Raw genomic sequence first — 21635 nt, forward strand, 5'->3', positions numbered from 1 at the left:
AATCAGGTATTTTTAAAAATAAGTAAGGAATGAAAATTGGATCTGTCATCACTTGCTTAAAGTGGGCCCAGGAAACTCTATTCCAGGGATTTTGGACTCTAGTGTGGGAATGTATGAGGAAAAGCCTCCACAGTGGAAACAGAAAGGTTAAAAGGACATACCTCCTAGTGGCAAAGAACTGAAATCCAGGAGCCACTTTCAGACAGTCACCTCGGCCGGGAATCAAGAGCTCTCCGTTCTCCAAGAGAGGGATCAGCACAGAAACCTAAATCACAAAACCCCACTGATAAAGCTATTAAAGCAACAACAACAACAATAAACCCTTCTCTCCAAATGATGAGCACATCTGTAAAGGAAACCTTAATTCTCATAGCATGAACTGGGTCCAAAAGGCAGATAGGAATGTCTGAGCCACCTATACTCTGACAGAATGATTTATTCATTCCACATTCACTAAGTGCCTACTATGGACTAGAAACAAGCCAGACACTAAAAATCCAGGCATGACTGAGGCTTTACAGCCGAGCATCTGATGGGATAGCCATGCAAACCACCATACAGCATGACCCCAGAGCTGAAGATAGAGGGTGGCTATGAATCAGAATGGAATAGTGTAGAAGCAGGGCAGTGAAGCCATCCCAGAGGTAATGATATTCACTCAGTCTTAAATCTGAGCAAGAATTAGCCAGGTTTGGTGGGAGAGAAATGGCACAAACTAAACTCCATGTAAAAATATTCAAATGGATAAAAGTCTTTGTTCCTAAGAGTATGTCATAAAAGGATTCTGTTGTTAGGGCAGAATGTGCATATGAAGTAGTGGAAAACTACAAAACTTAGAGATAAATGACTTGGGGTCTCCTGTGCTGACTAGGATACATCAAACTTCTGGCTTGCTAACTGTGGCAGAAAAGGTTGTTCTGAGAACGAGCAGACAAGCTCCATTTTGGACATCTTGAACTTCCACCAGCTAAGGGACATTCAAGTAGATATTTCCGACAAAAAGGCGGACTAGACATATGGATCTAGGGAACATGAGTTTATACAGGAAGTTTAAAAAGAAAAACCAAAGTAAGAAGTCCAAAGAGTCCAGTCTATACAAAATGGGACTCAATGTAGAATTTTATGATGTTTATCAAATATTGGCAAAGGGAGACCAAGATAGAAACTGTCAGTTTGGTCTTGAATCAGGACCTGGTCATCAAGGAATATAATTAACTATAGGACAGGGATGGATCCCTAGGCTCCATCATGGCCTGGATGGACTATCTCTTATGTTCATCTATCTTCTTTGGCTCTAATTCCACAATCCATAATCCTAATGACTTCCCAGGTACCCTGGTATCTAAAAAACATGCCAGGGAAGACAGCACTAGAAAATGAAAGGCCTTAGTTTTGGTGTGGAGAGGAGGAAAAAAAAATGAAGAAGAAAACAGAAAAGAAAGTGAAAACCCTCAGCAAATATTTGGCCATGTGGTTTATGTTTCAGTTGTATTATTAAGGCTCATTTGTAGGAGTCAGCCTTAGCTCTGAGCTTATTAAGAAAACTAAGTTTCCAGTCCTATAAAACTGAGCATTAAGACCTTACAACATGGTATGTCAATGAGACTCAAGAAACAAAACAAAACAAAACAAAACAAAACAAAAGGGAGAGAGAGAGACAGAGACCCTAGAACATGGTAATCATATTATGAGGCCCTACCTGGGCCAGTAATTCCATTACATCTTTACTTCATCAGACTGTAAAATCATCGCAATACACATGTATTTATAGCTACTCCTTCCCCTTCATATTTTCCTAAACCTACACATACAAACACACACACACTCTCACGTTATTCTCCTATCCAAAAGGTACTTTAGGGTTCATGATTAAAAAAAAAAAAAAATTAAAACCAATCTCAGGAAAATGTGCCCAAGGAAGAATTTTTCATTCTGCAATACATTTTTGTCATACTTTACAAAATATAGAGGAAACATGGACTGCCTGCATAGTTATTTTGATACACATAGAAGAGTAATCTTTAAAAAATGAAAATATACGTCCAGTAGATTTTCCTTAATGAAACCAAGGCAAGATACTCTTGTTACATCATCTCTTCTTCATCTGTCCTCAGCCCACTGCTCTATGGATGCCATAGCTAGGAAGTAGGGTCTTAAAGTTCTCAGTGTATCTGTAACATTGGTAAGATGTTTCCCACAAGGCCTATTCTTGGAAAGGTTATGAAACTAGTCACATAATTTAACTAAAGGAGGAAAAAACTACAGTGAAATTGGTCACATATCCGATTATAGTAGTTCCCCCTATCCACACAGTGTATGTTTCAACACCCCTGGTGGATGTTTGAAATTGTGGATAATACAGATCCTTATTTACAGTATACTTTTTCTTACACAAACATACCTATGATAAAGTTTAACATAAACTGGCAAGGTAAGAGATTAACAACAATAACTAACAGTAAAATAGAATAATTCTAACAATATACTATAAAAAAAGATATGTGAATGGAGTCTCTCTTTCTCAAAGTATCTTATTGTACTGTACTTACCCTTCTTGTGGAGATGAAAGATGATAAAATGCCTAGGTAACAGTGAGGTGAATGACCGAGGCACTGTGACATAGCGTCAGGCTACTACTAACCTTCAGAAGACACAGGAGGAGAATCATTTGCTTCAGGACCGTGGGTAACCACAGGTAACTGAACAGCAGATAAGGGGGGACTACTCTACTGAATGAAACAGCACCAGTGGAATTTTATCAATTTTCTATCAAAAAAGAGACAAGCCAAGTAATCCTACCTCAAACCAGATTAGGTAGGCAACCATGAATGAGCTTCTTGCAAAACATACCATCTCAAATCAAACACCTCCCAGAATCACTATTAACCAAATGCTCTTCAAAGGTAGAATCAGCAAATAATTAGTGAGATGACATACCACATCTAAAGGGGCATAGTCAATATCCTCCAGAAGGATCCAGTGTCCCTTTGTGGCTGCCTGTGTCAGGGTACCAGGTTGCCACACAAACTCTCCTGGGACATCTGTGCAGCGATACATTCCCAACAGCATCTACAGGAAGAGGTTAAAGTAATTACTGACACCACACATCTGAGATAACAATTGCTATAACCTTTGATTAACTGTTAAACTTCTATACAGAAATAAGCAGGCACTTGAGGTTTTTACAGCTTGGTCCCATCAGTTATGAAGAAGACCAAGGACTATTCTCACATCCCTTAGCAAAAACAATACTTTAATGCAAACATTTATAAGCATGCTAATCCACCAAAACCTGCCATTTCTTAATTACCTTACTGTCGGTCTGATCTCCAAGCTGGACTTTAAGAAGCTGAGGGGGCTTCCTTCTACCCGTCATTGCACCTAAGTATTCAACTAAGGAAGTTTTGCCACATCCTATCGGTCCTTCCAACAATACAGCATTCTGAGAAGCCACTGCCATAGCCAGCGTCTGAAGATTTTTGCAGATTGAATCAACCAGCACATAAGACCTAAAGGCCAGCTCCTGTTCACGAGAAGAACTTCTATTACTAGCCTAAGGAGGCAAGTGAAAAATAAAAGGCATGTCAACAGTCTTTCCTCCAAAGGGTACACATTAGTTTCTACAACAATGCTTCCACTGACCTTTACATAAACCTCTAAATTACTAATATCAGCACTATAGTAACCGTAGGTAGGTTATCCAAAATAGGATCTTTTTCCTTCTGGCAGAAATTTGCTAACAAATTTAAGGAAAGTCTCCCAGAGTTTAAGAAGTCAAAAAAGTTGACACATGAGGGATGGGGGCAAACCTAATCTCATGAAGAGATTTTTATTTGTTTTCCTTCCTCTCGCCACATTCTAAGATTTCGTTATCTAAGATCAAAAATGTAAACAATAGGGGCGCCTGGGTGGCTCAGTCAGTTAAGTGGCCGACTTCGGCTCAGGTCATGATCTCACAGTCCATGAGTTCGAGCCCCGCGTCAGGCTCTGTGCTGACAGCTCAGGCTGTCTCTTCCAACAGCCTGGAGCCTGTTTCAGATTCTGTGTCTCCCTCTCTCTGACCCTCCCCTGTTCATGCTCTGTCTCTCTCTGTCTCAAAAAATAAATAAACATTAAAAAAAAAATTAAAAAAAAAAGAATGTAAACAATAGGGGTGCATGGCGGGCTCAGTCAGTAACAGTATGTGTCTTGGTCTCAAGCTCCATGTTGGGCATGGAGCCTACTTAAAAAAAAAAAAAAAGAATGCACACAACTATTTACAAATCAGGGAAATCAAATCAGGGAAGTATGAACACTAAAAGGATGTTTTGTATTATAAAATTGTTACATTTTTTTCAGGTGTAATAAAGAATAATGGCTTTTTTAAAGTTCTTTTCCTTTATACATATTGAAATATTTAGGCACGAAATGATGTGACATCTGAAAGTTGCTTCAAAATAAGATGGTGTGGGGAGAGTATGCAGCAGTATAAATGAAAGATAATTAACCATAAATTTATAATTACTGAAGCCAAGTGATGGGCACATGGGGATTCATTACACTACTTTTTCTACTTTGGAATATATTTGATATTTTCCATAACAAAATGTGAAAATGTGAAAAATAATAACTGCTCCCAATATGTTTAATGGATAGAGTTTCAGCTTTCCAAGATGAAAAAGTTCTGGAGTTTATTCACACAACAATGTGAATATATTTAACACCACTGAAGTGCATACTTAAAAATGTTTAAGATGGTTGGGGCGCCTGGCTGGCTCAGACAGTAGAGCATATGACTCTCGATCTCAGGGTTGTGAGTTCAAGCCTCAGGGTGGAGATAGAGTTTACTTACTAAAAAAAAGTTTAAGATGGTAAATGTTGTATTTTACTGCATTAAAAAGAATTTCAAATAATAATGTACCTAATATAGGAAAAAAGATCTCTTGGAAAAGTGGAATTTTAACAACTTTTAAGGAATAGTAACTTCTCAAACATGGCTAGTCTCCTATAGATATGTGAAGACAAAATGAGATTCAGGGCCGAAGTTCCTGAACTCTCTGCAGAGCTGTTACTCTCAGCAACTTAGCAGGCAGGCTGGGCCATAGCAACCATTCTGTTCTTCTGCCCCAGTGCCTAGCCACTGGTACTCAACATCAAACCTACCACAACTAGAATCTTTCCCTATGTTAAAATTCTAATGCTCCAAACCTTATCTATATTAGAAAAATGGTTAGGGTTTGGGGGATCTTAGTGACTAGAGGGAAACACAAGGGCCTGCGGAAGCGCTGGTGTCCTAGTGCTAGGTACGTAGATATAGTCAGTTTATGAATAATCATTGAGCTGTACATTTAAGATGTGCATTTTTAAAATGCATATTATGCTTTTTTTTTTTAAACTGTACTACCCAATGGATAAACCAATGGTTCAAGGAATGACCCAGGTCTTCTTCTAAAAAGAAAACTGGGTGAACCTGACCATCACACAAAGTGACAACTAACTAAAAACTGGCTGCAAATAGCTTCAGATTACAGAGCTAGATTTTGATCTATAAGCTTTTCCAAAGTGTGGGTCTGGAGCCATATTTTTGGAAAGAAGCTCATTTCATATGACAGGGGGAAAGCTCACTACAGTTACTAGTCTCCTACCTAACAACCAAAAAGAATATTCTGAAAAAAAGAGGCTGCTGGGAGTTATACCTGGGCCTGGCACCGTCTCTACAAAGGGCAGCCCATGGGTCTCCGGGCCAGTCATTCTACCTTCGTTTTACATAAATATGGTATCACAACATGTGCTACCCAACTTCACAGAGTTACCGTAGCAAGTAAATAAGAGAGTATATGGAAGTGCTTTGCTAACGTTAAAAGCATCACATCGACATCATTAGACTTTCTAATTTAACATCAAACAGAGACAAAGAAACTATCAGAGAAGAGGACCCTGGGTAAATTTTCCTTAATCTATTCTGAATAGTTCTGTACATGGAACAGCAATTTGGAAAACTCAACTCGGCTCACACCTATAACACACAGTCCAGCCAAGGAAAAAAGCACACTCAATGTTTAAGAGGGGAGAAGAGGACACACATCCCACTAATGCCAATATACCTGCTCTCCAGGGGCTGGTGGCTGCCCAGGCAGCATCACACCACAGACAGCAGTCACCCTGGCAGAGAGATCAGCTGAAACAAGATGGCCCTGTAAGTACTGCAGCTCTTTCTCCTTACGCCAAAGGGAGGCTTCTGGATTAGCCAAAACCAAGGCCTTCTCCAAGTCCTGCAGCTGGGCCTCTTCTAATAACCTGAGGAAAATGAATATCTCATTAGTTACTTTAATGCACTGTAAGGCTACATCAAGATCTCCAGGAATCCTCCTTCTTACCTTAACCTGAAATGGATCAGTTCCTCACTATTAAAAATCTTCTTAAGGAATGATAACTTGTGCTCTTCATTCATACAGGTGACCAAAGCAAGACAATTGGCTGTGTACCTGGAGAAAACCAAAGTATACATAAACTTAGGAAAAGCAACTGATTCTCAAGAAAAAAGAAAATGTTCTCGCCAACTAAACATTAGAAAAGGGAATCTTAGGAGTGCCTGGCTGGCTTAGTGGGTACAGCATGTAACTCTTGATTTCAGGGTTCTAAGTTCGAGCCCCATGTTGGGTGTAGAGATTACTAAAAACTTAAATTAAAAAAAGAAAAACTTTAAAAAGAAAAAAAGGAAATCTTATAGAATTAATACATTTCAATACATTTGAGAGTAGAAAATACAAATCAAGTATGATGAATTCACCTGATAGAATGTGAAAAAGGTAGAACTCCATTAAGTATCATCTCATTTGCCACTGAGGAGAAGCATGATTAAGGAAAGGCACGAGGAACCCAAAAGGCACCAGAACAAAAATAACACATTTTACATAGCTTCCTTTCCTGCCTCATCACAGAACTCTACACTCCTTATACCACCCCCACACTTGAAGCACCAGAAAATTCCAGGAGCTACACACCAGCGGACCAAGGTGTCATGGCTTCTGAGGAGAGGGACACACACACTCCAGTCCCAGAGCTCCCGGAACACGGACTGCTCGTTCTGCAGAAACTTGTAAGCTGCTTCCATTAGGTCCCGGAGCTTCATCCGCCTGCGCCCATAGCGGACTGGATTAGCATCTGAACTCTCTAGGAAGAGTCTTTGGAAGACTGGAGAAGTGTCCTTGAAATACCTCAGGGCAAACCTTCAGAAAAAGAAATTTTTTTCATTTGTTGGTGAAGATTTCAAAGTATGCTTTTCTACTTTGAGACAGGCCAGCAGAATACAACAGGAATTTCCAAGGGTCTGAGAATAAAGAGACAAATAGTGAAGCTACCCAATCCTAAGACTGTATCCTGTTCAAATTCAGGAACCAGGACAATGGCATGAGATGTCTAAGAGAATACAAAACCACAGGTACTTATTGCAAGTGTTTTCCACTGAAAATGCACTAGTTTTCAATAAACATTTATTGACCTCTCACTAGAAGCCAGATGCTGTTAAGTTCCAGGAGTACAAAACCAAGGAGATACTTTCCTTGAGCAGCTTGCTATCTACCAAGGAAGACAGTCACAGAAACAAGAGGCACAAAGAAAAAAGATTCAGCTAAACCAACAGGGCTGGGGCGGGGTGGGGGGTGGGGGGCAGTCAAGAAGAGATGCTTTGGTTGCATCTGAAGATGAGAACAGATTTCTGTGGAACACAAAAGGAAGGCAGTAAAACTGGAAAAGATGGACAAAAAAATGGAAGGAAGTTCTTTATACATTCTGGATATTAATCCCCTAATGGATAGGTGACTTGGAAGTATTTTCTCCCAATCTGTACATTGTCTCTTCATTCTTGTTTCCTTGGCTGTGCTGAAGCTTTTTAGTTTGATGTCCCATTCGTCTATTTTTGTTTTAGTTGCTTGTGCTTTTGGTTTCATCCAAAAAAAAACACTGTGAAATCTAGTATTAGGAAGCAATCTCTTCCATCAGCCTGTTCCAGAGTTGCAACCTTTTACAATAACTTAGTGAACTAGTGGTCAGTAACAGAATCTTCAGGAGCCCACTGGGAATGCGACAGAGCAGCTGCAGGGGCCATTCGAATCTGCTTTCCAGAGCGATTTGCACTGAAGCACCAGGGAAACATACCCCACATCGCTGGCTCAATAAATCCCCAAACATAAAACTGTTATGAGAGGGAGAGAGAATGAGAACTCAGGAGATGGGCGGGAAGGCTTAGACTTCCACAAGCAATCCGGGCAAACAGAAATAGAGTCTTGGTAAGTTAACACTCACAATATTCTGAAGAAGACTGGACAAATGGGACTTAGAAGATTCAGCTGTGGCTCAGAAGAGACCTGGCTGGGGCGCCTGGGTGAGTCAGTCTGTTGAGCGACCAACTTTTGATTTCAGCTCAGGTCATGATCTCACAGTTTGTGGGTTTGTGAGATTGAGCCTTGTGCATCGGGCTCTGTGTGGACAGTGCAGAGTCTGCTTAGGATTCTCTCTCTCCCTCTCTCTGCCCCTCCTCTACTCACATGCATATACACTACCTCTCTCAAAATAAATAAACTTAAAAAGAAAAAGAGAGAAACCTGGCAGAGTGAGAAAAAGAAAAGAGATTTAAGAGGTAACATATCACACTGTTAATAACAATTATCTCTAAAAAGTAGGATTTCAGGATGAAATTCCAGGACTTCCACTTTTTGCAATTCTGTATTGTTATTATTTAAATGTATCACCTTTGAAATTAAAAACAAAAACAGGACTTTTTTTTTTCTCCACAAGGATGCTGTCAGAATAAGTACAATCATTCTTTGGGGGAGAGAGGCTGGTATTCCACTAGCTCAGAGGCAGATGATGTTGGCAGCACATGTGAAACCAGCCGGCAGTAACAAACAGAGAAGCAGCAACCAAGTGGTCAACCTAACTCAGGGTTGACCTTCCTTCCTTGAGGAAGACCGGGGGAAATAAGCCGAGTGCACTGGCAATGGCCTACATCTGTGCGGCCAGTGCAAGGAAGAGAATTGTGGTCCACCATAAAAATACAAAGGGGAACTGGTCAATATTCTCTCCCAAACTTACTTAACTACAGCACCCTTTTCTCCAAAGACCCATCACTTTCAGGGAGTGCTCTAAAATTCTGATCTAAACAACAATAAAGCATTTTTAGCCAGAGAATGACATGATCAGTTTTTGCCTAAGAGAATATCCAAAGACTGAGGAGAAGTTCTCTTTCCTGGAGTAAGATAGTCATAAGGCCTAAAATACAGCAAGGAATATCACCCAGTTAAACATCTAATCTTGGATGAGCCACTCGGGCAACTCATCAGTCTTTCCAGCATCCAGAAGTAAGACCTGCAGTCCAGTCCTGGCTCTGATAGAGCTACTTAGTTTACTTCTCTAAAGATTTGAAATAAGACTAACAGTGCCTTAAGATGTTACAGTATAAAGATTAAAGGGTGCTTAAATGGCTCAGTTGGAAGAACACATGACTCTAGATTTTTTTATTAATTTTTTTAACATTTATTTATTTTTGAGACAGAGAGAGACAGAGCATGAACGGGGGAGGGGCAGAGAGAGAGGGAGACACAGAATCTGAAACAGGCTCCAGGCTCTGAGCTGTCAGCACAGACCCGATGCAGGGCTAAAACTCACGGACCGCGAGATCATGACCTGAGCCGAAGTCGGACGCTCAACCGACTGAGCCACCCAGGCGCCCCCACATGACTCTAGATTTTGAGCTGTTAGTGTGGAGCCCGATGTGGGGCCTGAACTCACAAACTATGAGATCACGACCTGAGCTGAAACCAAAAGTCAGATGCTTAACTGACCGAGCCACCCAGGTGCCCCAAAAAGTAAAATCTTTGGGGGAAAAACAAAAAAAAGAACTTGGAAACCTAATATGTTAGAATAGAGAAAGAATCAATACACCAGGATTGCACTCACAAAGTCCTGACAAAAAACTTGCCAAAAAGTAAAACGTGTTCAAGGATTCTAGAATCAAAAACAATGAGCAAACAACAACAAAACGGTAATTATGTGAAGTGAAAGATGTGGTAACTGACCTTACTGTGGCAAATATTTCACAATATGTACATGTATCAAATCACTATGTTTTCTACCTTCAATTTATACAATATTATATGTCAATAAAAATATATCTCAATTGAATCTCAATAAAGCTGGGCAGGGGAAAGGGGAACACAGTAATGAACAAATAATATAAGCAAGATTAAAAAAAAGAAATGTTTAAGGGGCGCCTGGGTGGCTCAGTTGGTTAAGCGTCCGACTCCGGCTCAGGTCATGATCTCACAGTTCATGGGTTCTAGCCCCGCAATCAGGCTCTGTGTTGACAGCTCAGAGCCTGGAACCTGCTTTGGATTCTATGCCTCCCTCTCTCTCTGCCCCTCCCCCGCTCATTCATTTTCTCTCTCTCTCTCTCTCTGTCAAAAAAAATAAATAAACATTAAAAAAATTAAAAAAAAAAAAAAAAGAAATGTTTAAGACTACTAAAGAACCTCATGGAAGCCCCAAACACCTTGGGCTCAGAAAGAGATATGTACCAGGAAATGAAGGGCAAGCACTAGGATTCTAGGGAGCTTGACTGGGATCCTCCTTTCCAGTCTGTCTCTCTCTCTCTCTTTTTTCCTAGATCTTCATTGCCATCCTATTTCTCTTCTCTTCATTCTTTTTCTCTTCCCTCTTCCTCCACAATCTGCCACAATACAAAACTTTCTCTGATTTTCAAGAGGATAACATTCATTCTTCTTTAATGATTTTCTTGCTCCCCTTAAGTATTTGGCTAACATCTCTATTAGCATTATATTCAATTGTTTGCAAAATACAAGAACCCATTATACTTGACTTTCTTACCCCCATGATGTGGCCCCAAGAGAGGTCTTCTATATTTATCTACTGAATGAATGACTGTATCCTATCTAAATATATTTGGTATATCCCTAACACATTAGGTATATTCCCTCTACAGAGGAAATTTAGGGCACATGCTGAACTAATGAGCTACAATTCTTAAAACTGAAAATCAAAATCTCATTCTACATCATTGTCTATAATTCATTTCACGTCATGTATTGATTCATTTACACATAGCTCCTTTTTTTTATGGCTTGTTTTTAAGTTACTCTAGCACAAGAAACTTCATAAACTGCATTATATAATTTTTGAAATAAGGTGGGAGTGTAAATAAAATATACTGCCTTGGCAAAATGAAAAGAAGAAAAAGTAGGGGTGTGCTCTGTGTTCACATGCATTTAACAAGAACATAAAGTGCAAAGCGGATGGGAAACCAGATGTAACTAATCCATCATTTTAATGATTCTCAAACACAATCCAGAAGCACTGTACCACAAAGGCCTAGGAGAAACGGGGGTTCAAGTTACCCACACGTCAATTCTATATAGTAAGTACAGGGCAGTCAGTACACGTTATGAAATGGTACCACAATCAAGTACATCAATGAGTACTAAGTGAGGCCACAATCTCAACCTTCAATCAACCCACAGCTTATGTTCCTAACTACCACGTATAATGATGATATTTGCTGTATATCTTCTAGTTCCATTAAACTGGGCCCATTTTTCCCCCTCCCCTTTTAGAAAAGCTCATACAGGGGTACCTGGGTGGCTCTGTGGGTTAAGCGTCCGACTTCGGCTCAGGTCATGATCTCACGACTTGTGAGTTTGAGTCCTGCATTGAGCTCTGTGCTAACATTTCAGAGCCTAGAGCCTGGAGCCTGCTTCACACTCTGTGTCTCCCTCTCTCTCTGCCCCTCCCCCGCTCATGCTCGCTCTCTCTCGCTCGCGCGCGCTCTCTCTCTCTCTCTCTCTCTCTCGCTCTGTCTCAAAAATAAATAAACATTAAAAAAAAAAAGAAAATCTCATACAAATTATGGTTTTCTGCCAAGAGTTCAGTTCTTATTCCCTTCATTCATGAACCAGATTAGAGATCATACTTCTAAGAAAGCCAAATGAAAACTAATAAATAAGGAATGGATATAAGGGATACTCTTATTAGTTGCAAAGATACTACTCAAGTTTAGAGTGAAAGTTCTTCACCTTCTCAATTAAAAAAACCCTAATACTCATTTTGCTGGCCCTTTACTCCATACCAACAGTATTTTGCTATTAATTTAAAAGACAAAGGCAGATACAGTGGTACGTGCCTGTAGCCCCCGCTGTTCAGGTGGATGAGGCAGGAGGAGGATTGCTGGGCTATAGTTCTTGACTGCAATGCACTATGCTGATCTGGTGCACAATAAGTTTGGCATCAATATGGTGACCTCTCAGAAGTAAGGGACCACCAGGCTGCCTAAGGAAGGGTGAACCAGCACAGGCCGGACACAGAGCAGATCAGAAGAGAAATACATTAGGGGTGCCTGGGTGGTTCAGTGGGTTAAGTGTCCGACTTCAGCTCAGGTCATGATCTTGCAGTTCGTGAGTTCAAGCCCCGTGTCAGGCTCTGTGCTAACAGCTCGGAGCCTGGAGCCTGCTTCGGATTCTGTCTCACTCCTTCTCTGCCCCTCCCCTGCTTGAGCTCTGTCTCTCCCTCTCTCTCAAAAATAAATAAAGATTAAAAAAAAAAAAATTTTTTTTTTTTTTTTAAAGAGAAATACATTAGAATCCAGTTCTAACACAACTTCTCACAAAACTGCTTTGGACAGATTATAGAAAGTTAGAAAGACACCACAGCTCTTCTAAACGTCACCCTTCAGCTACTCCAGCAAGCAGCCATCTGAAATGGATGCTATAAGAACCTCAGATGAAACTCTTTTTAAATCTGCCTCATCTCACCAGATGATATAATTCTTGAAGCCAAAGAACACATCATGGCCAGTTTTCCAGACCCATCCTGATGGCCAAGACTTCAAAGAAACCTAGTAAATGGTCACTAAATTGTTAATAAACAGTACCACTTATCTTCCTTCTTTTTGTATTTCTCCTCTTCCCTTCTCAGCTCACACCCCTTTACTTTCCAGGTTCTACTACCTCAAGGAGAAAAGTGAAGAATAAAACTGTTACTCACGGGAGGACATCAGGATGGTTACAAATGAGTTTGCTCATTGACACACAGAGCCGTTCGTGTAGATCGTGGTTGATTTGGCCTCCGGCTTTAATGGCTTCAGCATTCCTTTCCAACAAATCCAAAAGAAGAGGGCGCAGCTGGCGACCAACCAGCACAGTACAGTCTTTATCCAGAAGTAATTGTGCTAAGGTGCTCAGGATACACTGGCGATCTTGAGGTGTCCACACCTGAGAGAAAGGCAAAACAATGTATCTATGTAAATGCTGCTTGTTAGCACTGTTGCAAAAGGGAAAAAGTCCTAGCTTAGAATCAAAACATCCAATTTCCACATATCATAAATGAGTTTATCTTATAAAACATAGAAAAGGGCTTTGCAATAGAAGAGTGCAGTTAATTTAACGTGAAAGGCTGTTATAAAGAAGTTTCAGTCCACTGAGGTTTGAGGAAAAGGACTGATACCTGAATTCCATGTAAAATGCTACAGTCTCATATTGTTAGTGTGCACGCGGGTCTACACAACCCCTGCTGCCGACAATGAGACAGCAGGTTTAAAATACTCACCAAGTCCAATGCTATGAGTTTATGCTAAGGCGTTTCACACAAAACATTTACCTATTAAGACTGCAGCTTGAGCACAACCTAAATACCCCATGCAAAAATATAACAATTTTTTCCAAAGTTCTCCCTCAAAAAAGGTCACCTTACACCTGAGCTCTTACGAAGTCTTTCAAATTATAGGGCATTCACTCATAAAAACACCTAGGTTTTTTGTTTTTGTTTTTTTTTTTTGAGAGAGAGAGCTCACGCACACATGTGTGAGCACACACTCAAGGGACAGAGGTAAAGGGAGAATCTTAAGCAGGGTCCATGCCCCATGTGAGGCTCCATCTCACAACCATGAAATCATGACCTGAGCCAAAATCAAGTGTTGGATGCTTAACCAAATGAGCCACGCAAGTGCTCCAAAAATTCCTAATTCTTTTTTTGAAAAAAAATTTTTTTAATGTTTATTTATTTTTGAGACAGAGAGAGACAGAGCACGAGTGGGGGAGGGGCAGAGAGAGAGACACAGAATCCGAAACAGGCTTCCGGCTCTGAGCTGTCAGCACAGAGCCCGATGCGGGGCTCAAACCCACGAACCGTGAGATCATGATCTCAGCCAAAGTCAGACGCTCAACCGACTGAGCCACCCAGGAGCCCCAAAAATTCCTAATTCTGAACAAAGCACTGAGTGGGGAAAGATGTTATTTTGGAACAATTTCTATCAATATTAGTCCTGCAAGGAAATTTTAACAGATTTGGTCATGATTCACAGGGGCATGCTATGAAGCCCTCTAAAGATATCATTCAAAAAAGTAGATAGTAAGTGGTTATATTGTGAAGAAAAAGAAACACATCACTTACAAAATGAATGAAAAAAAGTGCAACTGTCCTGGACATGTTATATAGAAACTTGTGAGTTGGGAAAAAAATCTCCAGAGAGAATATCACTTCATGAACCTTCTCTTGAAAAGATAATCTGGAAAACGGGGTTAGATGAATCAGATACTGAAAATAGGAAAAGGGGCAGGTGGGGTAGTTCAGTCAATTAAGCACCCGACCATTGATTTCAGCTCAGGTGTCTCAAGGTCATGAGATGCAGATCAAGCCCCGAGGTCAGGCTCTGTGCTGGGTGTGGACCCTACTTAAGATTCTCTCCACCCCTGAGGGAAATGAGGAAGGGGCGCCTGGGTGGCTCAAGGAGTTAAGCATCTCTAGATACTCTTGATACTCTTGATCTTGGCTCAGGTCTTCATCTCAGGGTCCTGAGTTCCAGCCCCACACTGGACTCCATGCTGAGTGTGGAGCCTACTTAAAAAAAAAGAAAACAAGATACTTAGCCTTTTTTTCTTTTTTGAAGTAAGCTCTATACCCAATGTGGGACTTGAACTCATAGCCCCGAGATCAAGAGTCACATGCTCCATCAACTGAGTCAGCCAGGTACCCCTCAGTGTTTAACTTTAAAACAAGCAGTTGTACCAGTTTACACCTACCAGCAATGTCTGAGACCTCTGGTTGCCACATAACTTCACCACCACATAGTATGGTCAGTTGAAATTTTAGTCATTTTAGAGAAGGGGGAATGGAATCTGGTGCTTTTATCTGAATTTCTCTGATGCCAAAGATGTTGAGAATTTTTTCAAGTGTTTAATGGCCATTTATTTATCATCTGTTGTACATTTGTTCAATCTTTTATCCATTTAATTTTTTTTTTTTTAGCATTTATTCACTTTTGAAAGACAGAGAGAGACAGAGCATGAGCAGGGGAGGGGCAGAGAAAAAGGGAGAAATAGGATCTGAAGCAGGCTCTAGACTCTGAGCTATGGGGCTCGAACTCACAGACCGAGATCATGACATGAGCTGAAGTCAGACGGTGAACTGACTGAGCCACACAGGTGCCCCATCTTTTATCCATTTTGAAACTGGGTTGTTCACATATTAACTGTGATGCTAGCTATTAAGTTTTTGTAGATGCTCTGTATCAGCTTGAGGACATTTTATTCTATTGCTAACTTGTTTCTGTTTTATTCCTAGCTTGTTTTTCTTGAGTGGGCTTTGGTAATTTATATTCTTCAAACACTGATTTCATAAATTGTTCATTATTAGTAACTTACCTTTTTTTAAATTTTTTTAAATGTTTGTTTATTTTTGAGAAAGAGAGACAGAATGCAAGCAGAGGAGTGGCAGAGAGAGAGGGAGACAGTCTGAAGCAAGCTCCAGGCTCCGAGCTGTCAGCACAGAGCCTAACGTGGGGCTTGAATCCACAGACCATGAGATCATGACCTGAGACGAAGTCGGGCACCCAGGCGCCCCCTCCCTCAATTTGTTTAAATCATGATTCAGTTCAAATGATTTTCTGACTCAGTGATTATTTTTTAACCATCTTTTTTTTTTTTTTTTAATCTTTAACATTTAGGGATTTTTCCCACTATCTTTTGGTTGTTTTTTTTCTTCCTTAATTTAATTTCATTGGGATCATTGAATATACCATGCATGATTTTAATTCTCCTAAATTTATTGAAACTATAGTCTATCTTGAAAATATGGTCTATCTTGGGAAATGTTCCAGATGTGCAGAATATGTATCCTACAGTTACTGGGCACAGCAATCTAGAAACATCAGTTAGGTCAAGTTTGTTGATAGCGGGTCTTCTACATGCTTAGAGAGTTTCTGTATTTGTTCTATCAATTAATCAGGATAGAGTGTCAAAGTCTCCAATTATAATTGTGAATTTGTCTATTTTTCCTTTTCTGTCACTTTTTGATTCACATATTTTGATACTCTGTTATTAGGCACATATATATTTAGAGTTTCTTTCTTAATTTTGCACTACTGATATTTGGAGCTGGATAATTCTTTGTGGAAGCTGTCCCATGCATTGTAACATATTTAGCAGCATCTCTGCCCTCTAAACACTATATGCCAGAAGCAACCCCACCAACAGTTGTGATAACCAAAAATGTCTCCAGATTTGCCCTTGGGGGAAAAATTGCCCCAGTTGAGAACCACTGCACTGGATTTAAAAGTATTTCAAACAAAAACTGGAAAAAAAGTTGAGAGAAAAAATGTTTTCTTTCATTTTTAAGTGACAAATTTTCAAAAAATATAAAACACCTCATATACCACTTAGAAATTTTTATTATAGAGATAATAGGGAGCTTTTATGCAGAACAGTGATAGATTCAGATGTCTTATTCATGACCAGAATAGGGAACCCACAGAGGAAAAAAGTTAAGTTAGTGGTTGTCTGAGGAGCTGTGGGAGAGCACAGTGACTGGGGTGGGAATGGGGGGTGCTACCATCTAAAAGGTATGGGGGCTTCTTTTTGAAATAATGAAAATGTCAGGGCACCTGGCTGGCCCAGTTGAAAGAGCATGCAACTCATGACCTGGGGTCATGAGTTCAAGTCCCATGTTGGGGGACTTTTTTAAATAAAAAAAGAGGGGCTCCTGGGTGGCTCTGTCAGCTAAGCCTAAGCGTCCAACTCTTGATCTCAACTCAGGTCATGATCTTATGGTTCATGAGTTCGAGCCCCACATTGGGCTCTGCACTGGTAGTGTGGAGCCTGCTTGGGATTCTCTCTCCCTCCCTCTCTCTCTGCCCCTCCCCTGCTTGCACTCTCTCTCTCAAAATAAATGAACTTAAAAAAAAATTAAAAAATAATTTTAAAAATTACAAAAGAATGAAAATGTCTAAACATCACAGTCTAAAACTGGTAACAGTTACACACATCTGTGAAAACAGCAAAAAACCACTGAACTATAAGTTTAAATGGAAGAAGTTTTTGGTACCTGAATTATATCTTAATAAAGCGGTTTTTAAAAATTATTATATTGGGGTGCATGGATGACTCAGTCAGTTGAGTGTCCAACTTCAACTCAGGTCATGATCTCAAGGTTTGTGAGTCTGAGCCCCATATCAGGTTCTCTGCTGTCAGCATGGAGCCCACTTTAGATCCTCTCTCCCCCCTCTCTGCCCTTCCCCCACTTGCGAGCGCACATACTCGCTCTCAAAAATAAACATAAAAAGTATTATTATAGCTCATATGTACTGATTACTGTTTTTCTTTAATTTTTTTAAATGTTTATTTATTGAGACAGACACACAGAAATACCGTGCATGGAGGAGAGGCAGAGAGAGAGGGAGACACAGAATCTGAAGCAGGCTCCAGGCTCCCAGCTGTCAGCACAGAGCCAGACACAGAGTTCAAACCCATGAACCGCGAGATCACGACCTGAGCTGAAGTCAGATGCCCCTGATTACCTGCTTTGTGCTAGGCATTTTGGTAAGCTCCTCACATGCATTATCTGGATCTTACAACAACCTTATTAATAGCAATAATAATTAAGAACCACTTCTACAAAGAGTGCTTACTATAGTGTAGGCATCTAGTCCTCACAGCAACCCATAAAGCAGGCAATATATCCCTATTTTACAGATAAGGAAACTGAAAAATTAAAAAGGGGTCAAGGTCACAAAGCTAGGAGAACCAAGAATCCACGTCACAGTCTGGTTCCAGAGCCCCTTCAACTATGTAGTAGCTACCATATGTAATATAGCAAGAAATTGTGACTCAGAAGAGTTAGGTAACTTGTTCAAACCCCAAAAGCAATTATGTAAAAGAGAATTTGATCTTTAGCCATACTTCATCCCAATATCCATGCATGCTCTTAAGCATTCCGCTTTTCTTGAACACAGACAGTAATCAAGGAGGTAAGGATATGTGATATGATTTATAACAACACATTTTTGTTTGGTCCTCAACCCCATTCCAGGCACAGAGCTCCTAAAATCTTTGCAATTTCCTGTGAGCAGAGTGATAAAGGTGTCTTTTGTTATGTTAAGGAGGTGAATTTTGTGGGGGGGGGGGGGGGCTGGGGGTGGGGTTGTTGTTGTTTTAAGTAAGCTCTAGGCCCAACATGGTGCTTGAATTCACTAGATTGAGATCAACAGTTGCATGCTCTACCTACTGAGCCAGCCAGGCGCCCCAAGGAGGTGAATTTTGCAAAGCACCCAAGGATGGAACTGGCTGCCAAGAGAACCAACCAAGTGATGAGTGTTGGAACTTTCAGTCCCACCCCCACCTCCACCTCAAGGGCCAAGGGTTGGTCAATGAATTCCAACACCAATGGCTAAAGTTTTCATCAATTATACCCTATGTAATGAAGCCTCCATAAAAACCCAAAGGGACTTGGTCAGGAGAGCTTCCAGGTTGGTAAAAATATGGATATGTGGAGAAAGTGTCACCTCTGGAGAGGGCATGGAAGCTCTGCACTCCTCACATACCTTGTCCCTATGCATCTCTTCCATCTGGCAGTTCCAGAATTCTATCCTTTCATAACAAACCAGTAATTTAGTAAGTAAAATGTTTGAGTTCTGTGAGCCACTCTAGCAAATTAATCAAACCCAAGGAGGAGGTTGTAGAGAACCTCCAATCCACAGCCAGTTGGTCAGAAGTACAGGTGACAACCTGGACTTTCAAATGGCGTTCAGACGTGGGGAGGGCAGTTTTGAAAGACTCAGCCCTTAACACGTGGGATCTCATGTTATCTCCAAGTAGACAGTGTCAGAATTGAGTTAAATTATATGAATTATATGACACCCAGTTTGTGTCTGAGAATTGCTTGGAGGTGTTGGAAAACCCACACTGGAATGGAGTCAGAACTGTAGGATGGTGGTGACAATAGGGATGGAAAGGAAGTAATAGATTCAATACTGAGTAAATAAAACACGGAAGACTTGGCCATATGTGAAGGAAAAGAAGTGAGAAGAGTGAGGACACTCAGTTCTCTAAAGTGGATAGGCAGAAGTTGCTGTCACCAGCTGAGATAAAGAACAAAACAAAACAAAAAACCCACAATCCTAAAGAATTCTTACTTCAGATCCCAACTGCAATGAGAATCATGTTTCAAAAGGCTTTGCTTTCCCATAAAAATTGCTTTGTTTCCAAAAAATAGGATAAATACAGAATGGCAACACAATCAAGCTTTCTGAGTGAAAGGTTTGAAATTAATCATGAAAATGATAAGGAACTGAAAGACATCTCAGGAGAGAATCTGACAATGTGACACACAAAAAAGGGAGAAGCAAAGGTGTCCCAATCTCCTTAATTCAAATGAACTTTCTAGTAGCTTTCAGGTCTAATACTACTTCTATACAATCTCAGAATTCACATGAGTGATTCTCACACCTGTCAGATTCTCTAAAACTGTATCTAATAAAGGCTATAAACCATTTCCCCTCCCTACCCCCAGTACATAAACATCTATGTTACACCCAATTACAGTGGTAGGGAAACACAAATCCCCTGTTGCTGGTCTATGATCCCTAGTTTCAGAACCTCTGATCTAAATTCTAACACCCACTTACAGAAAAATACATCTATCAACAATCCATAACTCAGGACTGTCACCAAAAGCTCAGCTCATACAAAGTGATGATCTCTTTCCTTACTTAGTCCAGCCCACCAAAACTCCTCTTTCACCAGCTCACCATGTTTAGTGATTCCCTTCACTGGGGCTCAGAGGCCCCAGGGTATCTCTGACCTTCTCTCCCACCCCTCTTCTCCCCCTCCCCCTGCCCTTTACACGCTCAATTTGTTTTCACCAAACAGAAATGCCTCTCATGTTAGTTCTCTGCAGCTCCAGACCCAAAATACTCCCGTCGCTTCCTGAGCAAAAGGATATATGTGTACACAATGCATTCGTGACTGAATAAATAAGTTCTAGATACGGCAGTTAGAAGGAAAAAAAATAAACTAAACACATTTTCTACTCTCTAGAAGTTCAGAGATATTGGGAGTGGGGAAGCATAAAATGGGAAATTAAAATGCAACGTGAAAAGAAAATGCATGATAAAGGTTCTCAACTTAGCAGGGAGTTGAGAGAAGGCTCTTAAAAGGCCAAAACCCCATTTCTTAGAAAATTCTAATCCACATCATAGTCTCTACGGTTAATGTCACACAGCATTAGCTGTCTTGCTTTGTCCTTCAGTTGTTTTCTGTCTTTATGAACGGTCTCCAAAAATAGACGCTAAGTTCCCTGGGGGCAGAGACCGTAACGAATTTCTCTGTCTCCTCACAGAACCATACTGTGCCTCACGTAAAGCAGGAACGCAATCAATACGTGTCAGCCGGCCACAACTAAAGGATGAAGCAGAAAAGAAAAACAGTCACCCAGACTAACAGGGGTGGCTAGACTTGGCACACTTAAGTTAATACACATGTCAAGTGGGCAGAGATACAACTTCAATTACAGAAAAACAAACCACATTTCTTTCGGAAGGCCACGTCTGCTACAGAGAGGAGACAGAGGTAGGTTGGAGGAGAATGGAAGGGTCTCTCAGATACACACAAAAGGCTTCTTCCAATTTCCTCAAACACGCGCGGACGTCTCCGCCCCGGACCAGCCCTGCGGAGGGGGCCAGGGTGACAGAACGCCGCTTCTCCCCTCCCTTAAAGTTGCGCGTCTCACTCAGGGTCGCAGGGCACGCGCGAGGGGGGCGGCCGGGGGCGGCCCGGCGTTTTCCCTCTCCCTCCTTCTTTTACCTGCTTGGCCAAGAACCTGCCCAGTTCGCTGCGGCTCTTCTCGTTCTTGGCAGCGAGTAAGCGCAGCGGCGCGGCCGCCACCTCTAGGAAAAGGTGCTCCATGACCGCAGACCCTCCGCCCCCGGCGGTCATCAGCGCTCCCTACTTAGCGCTCGGAGCCCCCGAGCCCCCGAGGTCCCGCGCTGCAGGTGCCAGCAACTACGCCCCCGGGGAAACCAGCCACGGCTGCCCCGCAGACACCGGGAGAACTGCAGCACACGTGGGGGAGCACGCGGCGCCCTACGTCATCAGCCCTCGACCACGACCGCCACGGCAGGGCGGCCCCAGCCCCGCCCCCTCAACAGCGGAAACAGCGGGAGTCACTACCGCCCCAGTTCCGGGAGGACTTTTGAAGCGGGCATAGATATCGTGATTCGGGTCCGACCATTGCAGTGATGGTAGGTCCCGGAGACAAGGTGTGGCGGGACAGCGAGACAGGAGATTCTACTAGGCCCGGAACTGAGGGAGCCCGTAGCG

General features: G+C 41.4%; 1 protein-coding gene across 1 annotated transcript in view; it reads right to left on the reverse strand.

Moving 5' to 3' along the window:
- The window catches only part of MDN1 (midasin AAA ATPase 1), a 173047-nt gene extending 151683 nt beyond the window's left edge, over positions 1-21364 (reverse strand). Inside the window, exons 1-8 of the mRNA XM_047857750.1 lie at positions 21120-21364; positions 13033-13259; positions 6984-7208; positions 6357-6464; positions 6084-6276; positions 3311-3553; positions 2938-3069; positions 162-265 (exon numbers count right to left, since the gene is read on the reverse strand). Of these exons, the coding sequence (XP_047713706.1) occupies positions 162-265; positions 2938-3069; positions 3311-3553; positions 6084-6276; positions 6357-6464; positions 6984-7208; positions 13033-13259; positions 21120-21251 (1364 nt within the window). The 5' untranslated portion in view covers positions 21252-21364. The remainder of the gene's footprint in view (positions 1-161; positions 266-2937; positions 3070-3310; positions 3554-6083; positions 6277-6356; positions 6465-6983; positions 7209-13032; positions 13260-21119) is intronic.
- Between the last annotated feature and the right edge of the window lie 271 nt (positions 21365-21635).

Source organism: Prionailurus viverrinus, chromosome B2, assembly GCF_022837055.1.
Source record: "Prionailurus viverrinus isolate Anna chromosome B2, UM_Priviv_1.0, whole genome shotgun sequence".
Taxonomy (NCBI): domain Eukaryota; kingdom Metazoa; phylum Chordata; class Mammalia; order Carnivora; family Felidae; genus Prionailurus; species Prionailurus viverrinus.